The sequence below is a fragment of the Thalia democratica genome, chromosome 2, assembly GCF_965202585.1.
Source record: "Thalia democratica chromosome 2, ktThaDemo2.hap1.1, whole genome shotgun sequence".
Lineage (NCBI taxonomy): Eukaryota > Metazoa > Chordata > Thaliacea > Salpida > Salpidae > Thalia > Thalia democratica.
Genome location: NC_139166.1, coordinates 30749946 through 30771578, shown reverse-complemented (window position 1 = coordinate 30771578; position 21633 = coordinate 30749946). Strand labels below are relative to the sequence as shown.

At 23.0% G+C, this 21633-nt stretch overlaps 1 protein-coding gene across 1 annotated transcript; it reads left to right on the top strand.

Annotated features, from left to right (window-relative positions):
• The first annotated feature begins 2444 nt into the window (after positions 1–2444).
• Positions 2445–20068, top strand: LOC145829219 (uncharacterized). Its single transcript, XM_082936957.1, has 14 exons — positions 2445–2596; positions 3916–4039; positions 4264–4381; positions 4817–4895; positions 5634–5723; positions 9147–9342; positions 10568–10712; positions 11804–12006; positions 14865–15024; positions 17152–17268; positions 17806–17927; positions 18197–18305; positions 18674–18751; positions 19174–20068. Exons 1-14 carry the CDS (start codon positions 2550–2552, stop codon positions 19299–19301), a joined length of 1716 nt encoding a protein of 571 aa, XP_082793083.1. The 5' UTR covers positions 2445–2549; the 3' UTR covers positions 19302–20068.
• The last annotated feature ends 1565 nt before the right edge of the window (positions 20069–21633 follow it).

Below are 21633 nucleotides of genomic sequence, written 5' to 3'. Positions count from 1 at the left end.
TTTCAAATTTTTTTTTTTATAATTTAATACAAACTACTACAAAATTTATCTGATATAACTTCTTTTAATTTGGTTCGAAGTCTAATATTCTCAAGTTCAATATTAGTTGATTTAATTAGGGAGCTTTCGTAATAATGTTAAAAAGCACTTAAGCTAATATAGTAAAAATAACCTACTATGAAACAGTAATTCATAAAATGCTAGAGAAGCCTTGCTGAAGTTAATACTTGTTGTAACAAAACAGATGCAGTTGTTAAACAGCCCTCTTATCTGAGCTTACAGACAAGAAATAAATTAAATTATACCAGTCTTTATATTTAATATCTTGATGTAAAATAACTCTACGTTTCTTTAGAGTTTAAATACTTCTAGTTTCATTTTTATCAAAATAATTCTAAGTATTATGTTTATTTTTTGTATAAGTGTTGAGTTTTTAAGTATAATGTAATTAAACTAAAATTTTGTTGATTGTAAGCATATAGCTAGTTTTTTTTTGCTAATTACTTTTATTTTTAATTTCTTTGCATTATTACCTTATGACAATATATTTTTTTAACTTGATCATTTATTGCTATAAAGAAACTGATGAGATAGTAAATAAACTTTGTTTAACTGAAATTTAATTAATACTTTATCTATCGAATATTTTTTATTTGCTTTTATTTTTAAGCTTGAATGATAGTCTTAATTAGGTTAATAAAAAGTACTGTATTTATTTTTTAAGTATGTGATTTTATTTTATAAAAATTTCTCTATATTTATAAAATGGTTTAATAGTATAGAAATTGGTTTTCGAACAAAAAAAAGGGTTCAAAATATTTAGTTCTAGGACCTGGTGCATAAAGAACCTTTTGGTTATCAAGTCGCATACCATGGATACCTTTTAACATCTTGTCCAGGTATAACGTTTTTAAAGTTTATAAGATAATGTATATATAATTAACTTTTGAAATTAGTTCCAAATTAGATATTGTCAGCTTTTATTGTGGTTAGAAATATAAAATAGGGTAAATTTTTACAATAACTCAGTGTTAAGGTCCTTAAAAACTATCATTAACTTAAAACAACAAAACATAATTTTTCAGAATTTTTGAAGTCTTTTTAAGTGAAATATTTAAAAGCAAACTAGTTATAAACTTATTTTATACCATAGATATATAAATTTTATTTTACAAATTTTACTTTTTTTCTGTTATTTGAAAAATATTGTTTTTATAATTTGTACTAGTATTCTACTAGATCCAAACGTCGCATTTGGCCATCGCTTATCAAGATCTAAATTTAACCATATTTTAATTTGAAAACTATATTTGAATTTGGTTTTGTCTGGATCTTAACTGAAAAAATTCTCCTATGTGGTCTTGTTAATCTATGTCATTAATTTATTTGCATATTTTTCAAGTTTTTAAGTAATGGTTAACAAAAGATTTTTAAAGTTTTCTTTTGAAGTGATATTTAATTTGAGTATAAAAAAAAATTTGCTTTATAGTTATTTTTATTAAATTATTACAATTTATTTTTTTAAATTGTTTCTTATACTTCAACATTAGTTTGATTATAAATTCTTATACAACTTTCAACATGAATGTTACTTCGTTTTGAATTATAATTATAATAACTATTATATTACTAATTTACACAAGTTATAAAAAAGCTAAATTAAATTGCAAAATGTTTACCTTTGTACACAATAATTTAGTTTAACCACACTTTGTAAATTTATATGTAACTGATTTACAAAAAATAAATAGTTATGTTCTAACTGAAGTTCAATTTTTATAGAAACATAATTTACTTATCATAAAATTCTTATAAAGCTTATAATAATGTTAGTTAATGATATTTTTGTTTATTTGTCAAAGACATAAAGTTAAAGCTCAAGTAAAGTTCCTTTAATTGATCATAAGTCAAACTTTTTTTTGTAATTAAAGAACTATAATTATTTTCATTTGTTATTTTATTTGTGATATTTTTTATGAAAGACATTAAGTTTTTACTAAATGCTAATATATTTTTAAATGATTAGTTTTCCTTATGAAATTAGGTCATTACAGTATTTAAATTTCTAACTTATAATTGTTTGTAATTAAGATTTTTAACAAGTTTGTTGATAAATTGTTTGTTTTTTATTTTGTAAATTGTTTCCTTTGACAGTAAAAATAAGTTTGATGTTTTATAATAAACTTATCCTACAGAAAACTTTTAATTCAGTCTAAATTTAGTTTTACTTCAGTTTTAGAATTATTGTGATACATTTACTAATTGATTTTAATTTAAACAAATGTTTAGTTTTTTAAGATAATATTTTAATATGATGAAAATATTTAAGGTAATGAAATAAATGATTATCTAGTTATTTTGTAAAAAAAAAAAATTTTTTTCTAAAGATTATAAGACTAATATAGCAAGTTAAATTTTTGTATATTTAGTTTTAGATATAAAAGTATAAAAGTCAACAGTGTTTCAAGTAAAAACTAAAAGCTTGGTGTAGAAAAACCGTAAGCAATATTTTTTGAACTTGACTATCATTACAATTGAAACACTCTGCAATGTCTTCAAACTTAATTAAATGTTTTACAGTCTTCAAATGCAATAGGTAAGTTTTAATTTTTTATTTATATTAAAACATATGCAGTTTAACTTACATAAAAGCTAGTTTTCTAATTTTATAAAATAAGTAAATATAAAATATAATTTTAAATAGTTATAAATAACTTTAATATTTATTTATGGAATTTTTATAATAAATTTTATTTGTTTATTTAATCTCTTAAGTAATAATATCTGTATATATTTTTGAAAAACAAAGGTGTAGTTTCAGAAATATGTTTTTTATTTGATACTAGTGGTGTAACGGATCTGGTCATAGCTTGTCAAGATATAGACCCAACTATAATTTGATTATAAAAATTTTTTGATTATAGTTCTAGCTGGATTTTGACTTCAATAAAAAGTCGTTTCTGATTCTGCTACGATCTCAATTTAGACTAAAAATCCAAATCAGGACACATATATTTTTTAATTGATTTGGCCTGATTAGGATATTATTTTTAAATTGCTGTCAGTCCAGAACAGGGTAGTACCATTTTTTCAAACCAAAATCTGGTCAGACCTGGTTTCTAGCAAGCCATAGCAGAACACATATTAAAACATTACATACCTTAAAGTTTACATAAATAATTTATAAAAGTTAGTAATTATAATTTTTTTTCATAAAAATGTTTTTTTATATAGCTTTAATAACTTATCTATTTTAAACTTTTTTTTTGCTTCTGAAAACTGCATTGTGTAAATCTAAAAATAAATTTCAACTTAATTTGTTCATATTAATAACATTTTCATATGATATTTTAATTACATATTTCTACAGAGTTTGTGAGCAATAATGTAAGTACTTAAAAGCGTAAAACATATATGAAGAGGTAATGTGTAATAAATAGTTTTAAATGTAAAAGTATTTCAATATAAATATTGTAATCTTTCAAGTATTTATTTTATTTTGTTTATTTATGACATTTATATCTAAATAAGAACTGTTTTGCTAATTTAACATAAAAACTAATTTTGAAAATTTTAAACAATTGTGTTGAAATTGTTTTTAGTATTTACTAATGAACTTGTACGTTTGGTTATTTTATTAAAAATGTTATCAATATCTAATATTTTAAATATTAAAACATTTGTACCTACTGGATATTTTGTATTTATAAATAGAAATAACTTAAATTGCTATAAAAATGTCTTTAAAAAACAACATATAGCCTTGAGTTTCAAACTTTTTAACTTTGTAGTGCTACACAGTCAACTTTTATTACAAATTTAAATTAGTTAGTTTTTACTTAGTATAAATTTTATTGCCTCGTTCTAACTTTTTACAATAGACAAAAAAAAAAAAAACACACTTTTGAATTTAAGGAAGGTAGAAACAATAGACAAAAGGCACTGTAACCTTTCACAAGTTCCAGACTTTGTTTATAGGTATTCAGGATCACTTGAAGAACTTTTACTTGATGCAAATGAAATTGTAGATTTACCAAAAGTTAGTTTCAAAAAAAAAGCAATATATAGTTGTTTTTATATGGAATTTATTTTTTTCCTTTCACTTTAAGATGTTTTGTTATTCGTAAAGATTCAGTTCCTTTGAATCTAAAGTTTCTATTTAAATGTGAGTGAAAGTAATAATTTTAATCGTTATGTAGTATGAAAATTAAAATTTTATGGAATGCTATGTTTTTAAAACAATTTTTTAATTTTTATTCATAGAAATTCTTTCGCTTAACAAAGCTTAGAATACTTGGTCTCAGTGATAATGCTATTCAATCTCTTCCTAAAGAACTGTCTTTCTTTATAAACCTTGTTGAGTTTGACATCAGTAAAAACGGTAACTTGAGATTTAACCAATTTAATACAGATATTATAAGATATTGACATAAGATAATTCTTTTTCATAAGTTGACTATACTAGTTTGTATTGCAGTACAATTTATTTTTAACAAATTAATTTTACTGCTATTACTACTATAAACAATATAATTTATCTAAACATTCAATCTTTTTTTTTTTTTGTAATTACAAAACTTTCAATAAAATCAAGATTTTAAGCCTAACTATCTTTCAATTTATAATTCTCTTAACTTTTGTACTAAAGAAGTTCTTGTAATTTGCAATAAAGAAAACATTGAAATTAAACCACTTATTTAGTTTATCGTTTTACCTAGGATTTATTTTAATACTAAACTTGGAACAATAATTTAAATTTAAGAAAAAAAAAATTAATAGTTCTTATTTTTAACTTAAAAGTATTTTAAAACCACAGACCTTCTAGAATTTCCAGATTGCATTAAGTTTTGCAGAAGCTTACAGATTTTAAATTTAAGTGGAAATCCATTAACAAGGTATGTTATAAAATATCTCTATACTATACACTATGCAAAAACACTTATAACAATTCGAAATGTTATATTATTTGAGTTTTAAGCTTTGTTCTAAACATTATGATTACAATAAATAAAATAACTTGTGTGCTTCTATGCGGTAAAAAAGTAACGCTATTCTTAAATCTTTGTTTTTAAAAAGTTAGTTTAACTTTCAAATATATTTTTTAAAACTTAACAAAAATTTTAGTTAAAATAAAAAGTTTTATACTAAACATTTATATAAAAAATATATTATAGGTTTAGTCAAGTACAATATTTACAACTTTATAAACGCAGATTTTTTGAACTATTTTAGCTAAATTAGTTGTATTAAATGTGTTTTTTAAAGCTATTTTGTACTATTTCCATTTGACCAGTTTATACTTATAATTTACAATTAACTTAACTGTAATTAAATAAATATTTATAACTTTCAGAATAATTGAAATGGATTATATATTTTTGTTAGTATGTAAAAATAAGTATTTTAACCTAATTTACAAAAGATATTGTACCTTGTTCCAAAATAAAAAAAATAATAGCTACTAAGTGTATTTGATTAAAATTTATTTTATATTTTGAACTACAAATTTAATAAATAGTTTTAAATTTATAATTTATGTCATCGCAAATTTAAATGTATATAATGTTACAAAACCTATTATAGTAAAATATAGTAAAAAAACCTATTATAGTAAAATAACTATCCAATTAAAGGTTGCCAGAAGGAATTTGTAGTTTGGAAAATATGAAGCAGTTAAATTTAAATGACGTTTCACTTATGCAACTACCAAACAACTTTTCAAGGTAATTATTTTTTTTAGTTTTAATAATCAAAATAAAATTGGTCTTTTATATGTTATTATAAAAGTTAAGTATATAAGTAATTTAAGTAAGATATCCAGACTTCATAAAATTAAAGTAGTAAAAAAATGCATTGCATTTTACTATTTTAAACTTCAATATTCATGTACAGACATTTTTCTTGTACAAGTTTGAAACAAATACTTTAAGTTATTTTTAAAGTATAAATAATTCAATATAGTTTTGTATTTGCAGTAATTGCTGCCGTACAAACTTTTGTACCACTTTAATTTAAACATTTTAACTGATGTTTGGTTTTTAAGGAATATTTGTGACTTTTGAAATAAAAAACAAAATTATTGTAATGGCGTCTATAAACTTTTGATCAGTTTCAATAGTGTTTGATATATAACGATTAACGACCAACCTTTTATATGTAAACAAAACTCTAAATGACTTAAGTTATGTTTTATGAATAAAGCAATTTTAAATGTTTATTTACAATCATTAGGATTCTACTCTACTTATTTATATTAAATGATAATCTTGTTTTCAATGTAAACAACATGCAACTCTTTTTTGAATAACTATAACCAATAAGTATAACAAAAAAATATTTTGTAATAATTTTAAATTCAAATTTTTGTTTTAATTAATACTCTTTAAGTGGTTGTATATGCTTCTAAAAACACGAAAGTAACTTCAAATAACATAATGACTATTACAACTTGCGTACAGTAAACTTATAAGCAAAATAAAGTATCAGATAAGCTTTCCAAGTCTTGCAAAAGCTTAAAATTAATTTTACGAGCTAGGCTCCTTTTTGTATTTCTCAAAAATGCATCCTAGTTTGTAGCTTTATTTAACTTGAACTGCTTCTCATTAATCATTTAAACAGTAATTTTAACTTACAAATGCGGATATTTTTTTAAAAGACTAGAAGTATTGAAGTTAAGTAATAACAAGTGTTATCAAAATAATTTTAAACATGCATATTTAGTTATATAAGCTGTTGATAAATATTTGTCATAATTTTAGACAGTTAGCAAGTTTTACCGCTGAATCAACTACGATTCTGTAATAAAAATAATATTAAAATGACTTACTGGGCAAAAATTTATAATAATGTAGTTGAAATAAAATATAAATTTTTTACTGAGTTTTAACTATTTATTTTTAATTGGATGTGTAGTTTTTGATTATAGATCTTAGATTATACTTCAAAATAGTTTTTATTAGTTTCCAACTTTAATTACTAGCATGATTTTTATTACTTTAAAAATTTTGTAAAAAGTTGTGAAGTACAATATGCTAGATAAGGTAAAAATTATGTTTTAAGATTTTTTTTTTCAAAGTAGTTCACGTTTATTTCATATGGACGTACAATTGACTTAATTTAGATATAACAAAAACTTTTTTAAAAAAATTTGAAAGTTTATTTCTGTAAAATCAAAAAGTCTTAAAAAAATGAAATAACTGTTAAAAAATATAGGTTTACTCGTTTGCTAACAAAAGATCTGAAGTCATAACATAAATCTGAAGGCATTTTGCTTTCAAAAGCTAATTTAAGCATTAATTTTATAGATAAATGTTACTAAGATATGAAAAATCGATTTGTTTTTTGTGTACAGTATTGTCTTTTTAATAATCTAAAATAAATATTTAAAATTAGTAGAAGTAGTTTTTACCATTATGTTTTTAGTTTTTTTTTAAATAAAATTGCACACTTGTAACTTTTATCCGTGAAATCACTGCACAAAAATTCAAAATTTTTGCTATGAACTCTTTTGTTTGCGACAAAAACAAAATTCCTTAGCTTTTGTAACGCCCTTATAACTTTACTCGTTGATCAACATGGAAATTACGACTTTTAACAACTTATTTCTGTAAATACATCGTTAAATGCTAAATATTATAAAGTTTATCAAAAGTTTTATAAGCTTACTCAGTTTAAATTTCCTTATTTTAAAAATCAATAAACATTTTGTCTATATTAATAGTTTTTAGAATCCATTAAAAAAATCATCATTTTACTGATAGTGTGTTAGAAATTGATGATCAAGTAATATTCGTTTTGTTTTGAAATATATAACTTTATAACTTTGTAGTTAAATTAATAAAAAATATTAAAGTAGTGGAGAATTTTATTTTAATAAAACTATTTATTTGAAATGTTTTTAGTACAGGCAAATTTTGATTATTTAACTTTTAAAAGTAGTTGGTAAAAAAAAGTTATACAAATTGATTATCTTGCGAAATGACCAATGTTTTTTTTAATTACAATCTCATCTCACTCATAAATAATTAATTTTTTCACCACTCTCTGCATTAAAATATCCTCTATTATAAAAATTTAGAATAAAAAAAAGGCTTAGCTTCATTTAAATAGGGTTTACAGCTGGACTTTTACCAAAATTTGTTTGTTATTTAAATTTATTATTTTCCTAAACAGAAATAAATTTTTCATGAAAACACTTCAACATAAATTTTTTTTTTTTTTGCTTAAGCAACATCAATTATTTATACTTAATTGTTAATAGATAAATAAAAAAATTATTAGTAAAAATAAGATTAAAAACTGTTATAATTTAAAAGTTAATGTTTAAAAAAATAATCGTAAATATTAGTATTTAACATATTGTGCTGAAGTATGTAGTATTTTTTATACAAGTTTTAAGTTGACCGCGATTTTATTCACAACTGTTAATATTTAGTTTTTAAATTTAGAAAATTTATTTATTGAAATTAGATTTATATTTCAAAACTAAATAAACTTTTAACCAATAAAACAGACTATACTGTAAAAAAACGATTTTATGATATAGTTTTAGATAATATATAAATTTAACATAAAAAAATTACTTTTTGTTTAAACAGCAATGTTTCGATTTTAAAACGTAAATATTTTTTGTCACAAAATATATAGTTTTTCTAAATTTAAAATTGACTTAAACGACAAAATAAGTCACACTACGTTCACATGGATGAATAGTCTTTAGTTATCCATTTAAAAGGCGTTTTCTAAGATAAATATAGTTTGAGATATATTTCTCCTTTAAATTGGAATTTAATTTCAAATTTCATGCTTAGTCAGCGTATAAATCTTCCAAATTTTACTCAACTTCTTGTTTTAGTTTAAAATGTCTAGTTTAGCTTACAATATAGCTTATATTTCTATGAATTCAAAACAAACTTTAGTTTAATCCGACAAAAAAAAAATCATATAAAAAAGATATAATTAGTTACTCATTAGTTTTTTTTTTGTATCTCTTAACTATTATCAAAAAACTAAGTAAAAGTTTTAATTTTTCTCCAACAACAAATCGTCTACAATAAAAACACCTTAAAAAGCTCTCTATTGTGAAAAGTTTTAAAAGTAACTTAACTTGTACCTTGCTTCTTTTTTTAACTCTCCTAACCGAACAGACTGTGCAATTTGGAGCAGTTGGAATTGCGTGAGAACCTGCTGGTTTCCATACCACTTTCTCTGTGCGCCATATCGTCACTGGTGCAACTGGATGTGGGCGGTAATGACCTGGAAAGCGTCCCTGACAGCATCGAACAGCTGGTCAATTTGAAGGAGCTGTGGCTGGACGGCAACCACATCAGCCAACTTCCACGTGTTTGTTCTAAATACCATCAGTATATAAATTCTTCAATTTTTTTAATTTAAATAAAAACATTTGTTTTTTCGCATAAAACAATGTTCACTAACTTTTATGCTATCAGTTATTTTAGCTTTTTAATTAAAATGTCTTTCTAATCCTGTAATTATTTTTTCAAATATAGTTTTGATATTTTGTTATTATTATTTTTTTCAATCACTTCAAGCAAAAACTGCTACTGCATTAATTATTTTTTTACTTTTTGTCAACCTGGAACTTACGGTTTCATATTGTTATGATTATATCTACGTTGACTACTTTTATAAACAACCATTGATGAAAATTTATTAACATTAAAAAGAAAATTCTATGTAAATCAATATATTTAGCGGCCCCTAAAACAAACAATACCGTTCTTTTGAAACTGTCTTAATTCATCAAAATGTCAGAATTTACAAAAACTTGAACAGAAAAGTTTGAATTTTTTTAAGCGTTTTAAATTCTACAAAATGCATTATATGTATTTTTTAGTAAATATTAAAGTAATATTCTACATCTAAAAAGTTTATTACGATTAAAAAAAGAATGATTTATAAGAACTTAGTGCCGCGTTTTAGCTACAAAAAGCTTTACATTCAAAATTTTCAGTTGTTTAAAAAATTCTATAAAATTCATGTAACAAATTAAAAGTACATATGCTAATAATGAGTTTTAATTTTATATTTTTGTAGTGTTTTGATAAGTTGTAAAGTTAGCGTTTTTTGTAGTTTAAGTAGTTACGAATTTTGTTAGAAGGATAAATTTAGTATGTAAAAATAGTATGGAATTTAAATGATTTAATTCTAAATAAAAGTTTAAAAGCAGAATTTTGTTTTATTTAAAAATAAATTTTAAAATATTTAGGCAGGTTTGAACTTCAACCACTATGATAATTTTCTTAGATTAGTTTTATAGGTAATTTATTTAAATCTATATTTTGTTTCTTAAACGTCATTCATTATACGTAAGCTTGCTTATAAAGCTAATTACAAGCATTAACAATACAACATAAAATTTAAAGTACAACTTGTATTTATTTTGAATAATAATTTTTTCAAATACAATTCAAACCTTACTTAAATTTTTTTTGTTAAAAACTTAATTTTTCAGTTTATGTATTTTTTGTTTTATGTTTTACTGCTCAAGTTTGACTAGCTTCAAAAAAAAAGCTATTGGTTTACATAAAATTATTTTAAACAACAGACGTTAGGAAAACTAAAGTCTTTGACGTATCTTGATTTAGAAAACAACGAAATACAACAATTGCCTGAAAATTTAGGAGAGTTAAAAAACGTAACAGATCTTACATTATCTACTAACCAACTGGAGTTTTTACCGGAGTCTATTGGTAAGTTAAAATGTTGTTTTTAAAGAATCGACACGATAAGGTATTTAAAGGCATGTTTTATATTTTTTTAGGTTTACGAAAGCTGATTTTTATGCACAAAATAAATTTTTGAACACTATTAGGAATGAGCATCTTTTTTAGTTGGCAGAAAAAGTTATAAGAAAAATCTTTTGCAGACCGGACTTGATATAGCAAGTCTTACCGTACCTAAAAATTTGAAAAAGTGTATTATATAATTAAAACAACTCCCTAAAAAGTACAATAAAATACTCATTTAATAAACATACGGTGTACTAAAAATTAAATTAAAAGCACATTTATTTTTAAACTATTTTTAGTAAAATGTTAAATTTCGTTCCATTTCAACAAAAAAATTTGAAAGCTAAAAAGTATGTCAAGGGTCAGAGATTTATGTTGGAAAGCAGTAAGTTGCCCTCCAATAAAATATATCTTGTGTTACAGTAAAAATTAATAAGCGTTAAAAAAGTTTGTAAAATGTGTAAAGTAAAAAATAAAATTAATAAGTGAAATTATATGTTTTTCAGTTATAGATAGTCAACAATAATAAATACCTTACTATAAACGAATAACGATAAAAAATAATCTATTTTATTTATATTTTAGTGGTATTGGAATACGAAGCGATACTTAGTTTTATTAAATTTAAAAAAGTTCATGGTTTCTTTGTATGTATAACAATAAGATTTGTAACGTATATTTTCTACTGAAAAGTATTAAATAAATACTGTTTCATTACTTAATAGCATTAATTTTTTTAAATTTTATGTAACTTTCGAACGAACTTTTAACAGAATCATATTTATATTTAAAATAAAATTAAAGTACATAAATAAAACTTGAAACCTTTTCTAAAGTTAACAGTATTTTTAGTTTTACTGTACAGTACATGATATAAGTTAACTTGAAGCAGTATTAAATTTAAATAACTAAGAACTTAATTGCATGATGAAATAAGATTTTAAATTTTATAGTCTATACAGTAATAAGTCTTGGTTTTCTAATTTTGTAATAAACTTAAGAAAAACTATCCATCAGAGCACTATTTAAAACAAAAAAATGATAAACACCAGGAAACATGAATAAGTTGTCTATATTGAAAGTAGACCACAATAACTTGAAAAGTATACCAGCAAGTATAGGAAATTGCAGAGAACTTACTGAAGCAATGATGCAATACAACTTCATATCACATTTACCTGCTTCCATTAACCGTTTGAACACTCTAACTACACTCAATATCGACTCTAACAAACTTTATTCAATACCTAACCAGGTTTTGTTAATTTAGTATCTTCTAAAAAAAAGTTGGAACTGCAAAATTTTTAAAATACCTAATTTAAAATATGTTTGAACTAAACTTTTGGAATACACAAGAATATTTGTGTGTTTTGTAATTTAAAAGTCTGAACTTAGTTTAAAAAAGTTTGACGTAACTATTTTAAACCTTGCTTAATCGTAAAACCTCAAAAAATTAAAATTAAAAAGACGATTAAAAATACAGCTTAATAAAAACTATGTTAGTGAATTTAAAAATTATTGCGAAATTTTTTGTTTATAGATATTAATTATGTGCTAACTAAACTTGTTAACTTTTTTGTAGTAAAAATTGTTTTGTAGATATATTGTTTAAATATTATTGTTTCTTATAAAACATTTTTGGGATAGTTTGCTTTGCAAAATAGTTGTAAGTAAACCCAAAAAAATAGGATATATTTTTATCATTAAAAACAATAAAATATGTAAGTCTTTTATGATAAAGCATTAAGCATACTACCTTTTTTTGGAAAACACTTAACATAAATGTTATATTTTCTATTTGCACATACTTTAGTTAATATCAAAGGTCGTGTAATTAATTTTTAAACATATCTTTTTGTGTTCACCTTGAGATTTAAATTAGACATTATATTAAACAATATTTTTTTAAATAAAGTCAATACAATAAAAGTAAGTTTAACTTTCATTAGTGCTTAATAATTTAAAAGATAAATTTTAATATCTCTATCAATTTCAAATTATCTTATTAAAGTTAAATATACTATTAAAGTTTAATATGTAGTAAAAAAATTGTTTATAAAAAATGTTTTGAAGTGGTCATAAGGAAATATTGTTATTATTAAGGAAATATTTTTGTTGCAACTAAATTTTTGAAGCTACGGTAGCACACACTAATGCTAGTTCTTGATTGTAACAGTCAAATATTCAAAGAATTTGTGTTTGAATGAGCAGGTCACACAAGTGTATTTTGTGTTGCCACTGGCAAGTTAAAAACCGACTCAAATTTGTAAACAATGAAGTTAAGATGCAATTTCTAAAGTGTCCATAGCATTGTTAATAAACCGGTTTTTTAAACTTAATTTTGTCTTTGTTAAATTGGATTTTAACTTTAATTAATAGTTGATTAAGATTATAGGTACTATTTGTTTAGAGTATGTTTTTAACATGTTTAACTAAACTACTTTCATTTATAATGTTTTATTTGTTGTAACATATTGTATTTGTTTAATTCTAAAAAGTTACTAATACTCTCTAAAATATAATACAAAAGTATTTAAATTTAAGTTTTTTTACCAAAACCAAGTTTTAATCTTCAAAAGAAAGAACTGTAAAACACTAACCTTACAAAAGCAGCTTAATAAAGATCAATCTTTAAAGTTACTCTTGTCTGCTAAGTGAATCCGATACTACTTTGCCCAAAAATTATCTAAAAATTTTTGTCCCAATAGATGAATTTAGCGTTTTCACTGTTTCATTAAACTACATTGATTTTGTGCCTGTCTGCTGTCTTTATGCACATGTAAGAAGGATTAGGAAAATTTGAGCTCAAACAGTTCGTCTTTTAAAGATTTTAAACCGATACTTTCGTTATATATTTTTAGTACATTTTTATTTTTTCTTAATCTTGTTGTACAAAGAAGAAAATTACTTGTTTGCTATGTAAGTGAAACAAAAAATAATAAGTCTTTAAAAAGTTAAAGTTTTTTTTTCTGCTAACCTTACGACACTTTTTTTTCAGAATACATTTTTATGTTCTCTACTAGATATCAGACATTTTTCATTAGTTTATTAATTTTGATCAAATCATTCTTCTTTATGAAACTCTAAACTTTTTCATATACAAAGTTTGTTTATCATTTTTATATATACATCTGTTTAATGTTAAACTAATTTAAACTTTTTGATATTTGCTTGCTTGATTTTATTTATAAAACTATGAAATACTAAAGTCAAAAATATACCCATAACTATAGAAAAAATTATTTTAGAAAACATTTTAAAAAGTTAGTAAACGTTAATCTATTTAGTTAAAATAATTATTTTTGTTTTATAGAGTTTAATACTAGTTATTAAAATAATCATCAAACTTAAGTAGAAATTATTTTTATTGTATTTTTTACGCTCTTGACACTTTGTAAATAATTTAATACAATGTATTTACTTGTAACTAAAAATAAATGTTTTTAATTAGTGTTATCAAACTTATTTTTAGATTTTTATAACTAGGTTTGATAATTAAAGAGAGCTGTTTATTAATTGAGTTGACAGCTAACTCTGCATGGTACTGGTTTGGAAAGTAGTGGAGATAAGGAAATATAACAAATACTTTTAATTTTTATAAACCTTCAGTCCTAGGCAAGTTGGCTGCTTCTTGACTCGCATTAAACTACGTCCATTTTGAATCTAGTAGACTTTGTTTATATATTTTATATAAGCGCCTAATAACTAATTTATACTACTGTTAAACTTGATATAAGTAGAGTTCGTGAGCATTAAAAAATATGTTTATTTACAATGAGTTAAAAACGCGAAAAAATAGTAACAATAAAAACTATAAAATTAAATATACAAATTAATTAAATTGTTCAAATTTTTTTAAGATACTAAAAACATAAACCAAAAGAAACTGAATACCAAAAGCGTTCATCCAATAAAGCCTACATTGAAAATTTTATGCTTTTTAAACTTATGAAATAAATTTTAAAGTATTTAAAATTCGTATAATATATGCCTTACTTTCTTCAATATATTTAAAAAAATGTAGCTTAGTTTTAGTAAAGCAAATATTTAGCTAATTTATTAGAAACGAAATATCATTATCTTGGTTTTTAACAGTTTATTATGATTGTACAGATTGGGTCGTGTAAAAAATTGTCGATATTTTCTGCAAGAGACAACCAAATAAAAGAAGTACCTGATGAAATGGGAGATTGTACAAATATGAAGGTTGTCGATTTGAAGGGTAATTGTTTGCGCCATCTTCCTATATCCTTGGCTAGACTACACCTAAAAGGTTTTATTTTGAAAGTTTACATAAATGTTGATAAAAACAATAATCTTTATTTCTAATTTAGAAAGAACACTTTTGTAAAAGATTCAAATTTTGAATGACTCATAAGAAATAAGTTTAAACTTGTTGCGTTACTTATTTACTACAGGGAAGGGGTCAGAAAAGCACGGATGACACTTTAGCGCAGAATGACACTTTAGCACGGTGTGACAATTTAGCACAAAGTGTCACTTTAGCACGGCGTCATTATAGCCCGAAGTGACATTTAAGCAAAGAATTTGTTTTGCATTTTTTTTCATCACACTAGGTATTGTATTGTTTAAAAATCTAAAATCGAGCTATGCAACATGTAAACTAAAAGTTAATAAGCTTTAATTGGGTTACAAGTTTAAACTTTAGTTAAAACTAAAACAAAAGTAAATTTAAAAACGTTATTAACTTGTTTTACTATTTAGTTTTAGGTAAAAATATTTTGATACTTTTACTTTAAAGTTATCGACTTAAAACTATTTTAATAAAGCTAGCAATAAATACAAGCTCTAGGATTGTTAATACTTTTTTTAAATGCTTAAAATAATTTTAATAAGGCTTAACTTTAAGCGTAAGTTTAAAAAAAAAAGTGAGATATATAAAAGTTTAGAAACTTTCTTATTTCATTTTAAGCCCATATTAAAAACTTTATTTATAATTTATTTTAAGACGATATTTTTAAAAGTGTAAGAACTAATTTTCACAATTATTTGTTTGTTAAGTTAACTATTTTAGATAGTTAAACATTATTTAAATGAACATTTTAACAGATTAAAACTTATTACGTGCAAAAATGTCACTCCGTGCTAAAGTGTCACCCCGTGCTAAAGTGTCGACCCGTGTTAAATTGACGTTGTGCTTTTCTGACACCTACCCTTTACTAGTATAGCAGAGTCTGTTAAAAGGTGTTAATTTTTTATACGTTAGACGAAAAAAAAAACAATTGTTAAACTATACTGTAACCAATGGTCCGTTTTTTATTTTTAAGTATTTAAATATATAACTACTCAACTAAGCTAGTAAGTTAATAAGTTAGTAAGTAAGTTAATAAGTTAGTAGTGATACTTTAAAATTTGTAAAAATTTATATACTGACAATTCCCACCCGAGCACATTTTCCCACCCAATTTTTTATATAACTTTTGTTATCTGTTTATTATTTTTCTGTTTTTATTTTATTATTAATTTTTATTTATTTTTCACTATCACTGTTACCCCTTACCCGTGGTCGGTAAGCGGCTTTTGTATTTTATCGGGTTTGAATTGTGCGCGGGTTGGAATTAAGCGGTTCTCGTAAAAATTACAAATGCCTTTGCAACTAACATATGGTTTTTTTGTTCACCTGATCTTTTAACAGATGACAGATAAAATTTAAATGATTTAATGGTACTAAATCGATAGCTTTTTATATGTACTTTTAATGATTACTATGTGAGATATAAAGTTGTTAAAAGTTACAGATGTAAAATAATATTTACAGAATTGCCAAAAAACCTGGAATTTGTCAATTAGGGCCAAAAAAAAATTGAAAAACCTAGAAGTTCGAACAAAAATAACTACAAACCTGGAATTCAGACTATTTTTACAAGCAAATTAATGAAATTTCGATTAGATATGTAAAATCTATCTTAAAGATAAACTTTTTTTTTAATTATTAATTTTTTTTAATCAAAAAACACACTTAAAGTAGCTTTACTATATCTTTTTTATATTGTAATGCTATTTAAGACAGTTTTTCACCTTAAATTTAACTTTATATTTAAAATAGACCAAAAAAATTGTTCTTTAAAAAAAACTGGAAGAAAATCTGGAAATATCTTCAAAAAACCTTTGGCAACCCTGTATCTAGATTCTAGATGAAGGAAATATTTTGAAATTCCTGGCTTGTTTTCAAACTACTTAAAATGATGTCCTTGCTTTTTTTTTATCTATAAAAAAAACTCTTTTGGTTTATTCTCAAATAGTATAAGACAAAATCTAATTAAGAATAGCATTCACTTTATATAAGTTTACTGTAATTTTTTTGTTTATATGTGTACTACTTACATTCTAATTTTAAAAGTAGTGATCCTTGATATAATAACGAAAATTTAAACATCAGCTTTGTGGTTGTCAGAAAACCAGTCTCAGCCTCTTCTGAAATTTCAAAGTGAAGTGAAAAACGGATCAGAAGTCCTAACATGTTTCCTTCTACCTCAACAAAAGTCAACAAGCCTGTGTACGTTTTATACCTTAAATTTTTAATTTAAAAAAAAAAAATTAACCTGTTTACTGGCGAAGCTAGCTAAAATTTTTGAATTTAAACTTTTAGGTCTTTTTGAAAAATTACAAATGCAAATATTTTTTTTTTCGTTTATTATATTTTTATCATACAAATTATATATTTAAAAAAATCACTTTAGAGCAGTATTTTTTTTATTAAAAAATGTGTAAGTTATGATGGTTCTCATATAATTTTTAAGTTGCAATGTTGTTTTTAACAAGTACTATCAGAACTAAGAAAGTAATTTCAACAATCATAAGAAAATGATAATAATAATGATATTACCTTTTTCGTTTTTAAAATTTACATTTGTAAACCTAACATGATTCTAGTGTACATTGTACTCTAGGCCCGTGACAAGTTTAGGAACCATCGTAGTGAAGATAAATTTTTGATAAGGTTGAATACACAATAAAAAAAACTTATAAGAGTAAAAAAAATACTTTAAAATTTTCCGTACTATATATAACTGTTAATTTATCTTTTTTTCAGTAAATTCAAGAAAAACGGGAGCATCAGAAACACTGAATAACTTGAGTGATGTGAGAAATGAGATGCAGGTGAAAAGAATAACTTTCTTTCAAGAAGAATTGGACGAACTAAGTAAACAAGGAGTCAGTTTTGTTTTAGTTTTAGTTTAGAAAATATATCGTTGAGTTTTAGATTACTTGACAAAAGAACAGAAATATTGATGATTTTTTAAGCTCTGTTTTATTTTTTTACACATAAATTATCATAAGTACAAGCATAATTTATCACTTAAACTAGTTTTAAACGCATTAAATATACTAAACAGCTTTATTGCTTTTTTATAATGCATTCAACTTGCTGATGTTTCTGTATTTTAAAAAATTGTTGGACGAAATGTACTATACGATATTAGAGTGGGCTTCACAGACATTTGACACCTCATCCCAAAGATTCCAAACGTCAAGAAAGAAGCGAAGTTGTTCAAAATATAAGAAAAAAAGCAGCACAGAGAGTTTTTAAAAGTTTGTTTGATCTTTTCTGTTAACCAAAGTAGTTATTTGACAAAAATGATTTAGATTATGCTACAAAATGAATCTTAATTTTTTGTTCATAATCTTTCTATAACTTTTTTTCAAGTGTGTACTACTTATCTAAAATTAATTTTTATTTACAACAGTGCATGTTTTGTAGACTTTTTGAAACTAAGATAATAAGATATTTTATATTTAAATTTCGAAAAATTAAAATATATTGCAATAAAATTCAAAATAATATATATAAAGTGAGTACTTATTTGCTTTAGTTTGTACATTTAACTCAATTAAGTGAAATTTTTTTCTCAGTTTATACATTACAAAGCAAATTAGTGATTTTTGTACTTAACAAACAGACAATTCTGAAGATGATTTGACATATGACAATTATGATGTCACAAACGATCATTCTGCTCTTATTTATAATCAAAATGGTAACAAAACTTTCTTTATATATTAAGTATACGTTTTTAAATAATCCAGCATTTAATGGTTTCGTTAAAGTAGTTATAGATTATTACTTTTTAGTTAACCATCGAATTTATAAGACTCATAAAAGGTATTTTTAATTAACATACAAATGTTGAGAAGTCTAAATAGTTTTTTAATTTAATATACTAAAATATCATATTGGTTTATTTTTGTAACTTTAAAATAGATAAAATATAATAGTTTATTTAGAGTTCATTCAGACTCCAGTAATAAATTTTTATTTTCCCCTTTGTATCTTAATAAAAAATAAGAACATTATTTTTTTATTACTATAATTTTATATTAATTTTTATATCTTGTATCAAGTGTACGCTTTAAATTTATCTATTTGAAATTTATATCTTATAAATCGTGTAATTAACAGATATATCATCAAGTTCAGGAAACAATTTGATTAATTCTGACAGTTTTTCTCGAAAAAATGAAGATGTAACTCAACAAATACCAAAATTTTATGAAAATACGCAAGAAACCATGTTGCTACATACGTAACAATTCACTTTTAAGTCTTTTACAGAAGCTAAGTTAAACTTTATGAATTATTATTTTTTTTATGAAGCTTATCAATTTACAGTCTAATAACAGTTTATAACGTTTTTAAAGGTAAATAAATGAAGCAATTTAATTGTATTTCTGTTTAAACTTAAATGCTTTGAGATTAGATCGCTTTATTTTTTTAATTTAAACAGCTTCAAGTTGAGTCTTGCCTTTTTATTTTAAGCCATATTTACTAAATGTTGTTTTTTAATTTACTTTATATTTGACCAAAGCTTGTATAGTCTCTTAAAGCTCTATTAAAACATCTTGGTGCTAATGTGTTTAATCTAACTTGTTTTCAAACTTTTCTAACAATCTTTCTTTTTGAAACTCAGATATTTTTAACTTTGCAAAATTAATACAACTCAACGAAATTTGTGTCAAATTTAACACATATCAGTAAACAATAACTGCTGTTAAACAATATTTTTGACGTCATTAACAGATATTCACTGTATAGTTTAACAATCATCAGTTCCATACGGTATATTTACAATAAAACTGTAAAAATATAGTTTTAAAAGTTTCAAAAAGTGATAAGGTTAATGTTAATCATTTGAAACGATTAAAAAATGGTAAAAAGTCAATCGTATAACAGTTTTTAGATGCATTTAGTAATTTACAATAATCGTTGAGTTTTTTATGATGAACATGTTTTAAGTTTGAGCAAATTCTCTAAATACTTTTTTATATTCATAAACTATCAACAATTGGTATAAATTCTGACAATTTCTGATTGATTAATTTATACTTTTTTAATTTTATTTTTTTACAATAGTTTTTGTATACTTTAATTGAAATACAAACTATGTAAAATATGTTTTGTTTGTTTCTATCGTAAAATGATGCGTCAAACTAAATGCGAAAATTGTTCATTTATCATAAGTTTTATAAATGATGCTAACTAAATTTGTATTAAGTTTTTAACTTTCAGATATGTTTTAAAATTACTTACTGTATTTGTATCAACTATAAGGTTAGGTTAAGTATCCTTTTTTTAATTTTTACTTCAAAAACTATTAATTCTACAAGTGTAAATATTTACGTAGAAAGAAAATTGGGTATCAAGATATTTTCTAAAAAATAACGAATTAAAAAAAAACTTTACATTGTGTCTAACTTTATTACTTACTAAAAATTATTTTACATATTTTAAAGTTTGTTTTAAACTTAGTTATCTCCAAATGATTTTTTTTGAATACTAAAAACGTCTTAGTATATTTTTATACACCATTAAACTTAATTTAAATATTTTTTAAAATAATATGGTTTTTGAATAGCTTGTTAATATAATTTTATTAGTTTTAACTTATTCATGTCGAGGAAGTTTTAAATTAACATGCAAGGTCGACTAAGTCTTGAGTTATGAACAATATTTTTGTTTCATTTTTTCGACTGTACCCACCAACGGATGCTTTAGTACTGTATTTATATCTAAGTATTTCTGTCATTTAATTATGTTTGTAATTTAGATTTTTAACTTTTAAAAAAGTTTTTAATTATAAAGATTAGAAAATACTTTTATAAAAGCCTCACAAAAAAAATCAAACTCTAGAAAATTTATTGTTTACATGTAAAACTTTACTTACTAGTAAGTATTTTAGTAAAATAAGAATAAAGGTAAAGTTGAATAAAATTACTAAGTTTTAAGTGGTTATCAAAGCTTTATTTTAGTCCAGAAGTTTTGTAAAACTTAATTTTTTGTTAATTTTTATTTGTTCACTTAAAAACATCTATCTTCCTCTACAAACATTTCTGTTCAATTCTTTTGAAATCCATCACACTATGACCTTTTTCTTTTATTAAATCGATTATAAGTATTATCTACATAATTCTAATCCACCCTATTCTCATTTGATCAGTTTACTTTTGGATCAATTATCGCAAGCCAAGCACTTTAAAAGTTTACTTTAACCTAATCTAAATAAAAATTTAAACTATCAAGTAATGCTAGCAAATTGATAGATTTTTTGATAAGAAGATATTTTTTAACCTAAGTTTTTAATACACTTTTACATGATTAAAACTTTAAATGTTAGTTTAAAGATTTGCAGAAACTATACTGTTTTTAAGTTATATGAGTAACGAACAGAAACTATTACGAAATTTAAAAAAATAACAATATAAAAAGTATAAAATAAGTTTTGTAGTTTCTTTTTTCCATTAATAAATGTATAAAAGCTATTGAATCAATAACATCTATTTAACCTTTTTTGAAATAAAATTTTTAATTTAAAATATTTTAACCTTAAGTTAATGTTTAAAAAAAAACTTCAGGTTATTATTA

What these genes read in the sequence shown, in the direction of transcription:
- LOC145829219 (XM_082936957.1), top strand. Translation starts at nt 2,550, where the DNA reads ATGTCTTCAAACTTAATTAAATGTTTTACAGTCTTCAAATGCAATAG. An exon ending in ACATCAGCCAACTTCCACGT is followed by an intron (nt 9,343 to 10,567) that starts GTTTGTTCTAAA and finishes TTTAAACAACAG; the next exon opens with ACGTTAGGAAAACTAAAGTC. An exon ending in ACGAACTAAGTAAACAAGGA is followed by an intron (nt 17,928 to 18,196) that starts GTCAGTTTTGTT and finishes ATACGATATTAG; the next exon opens with AGTGGGCTTCACAGACATTT.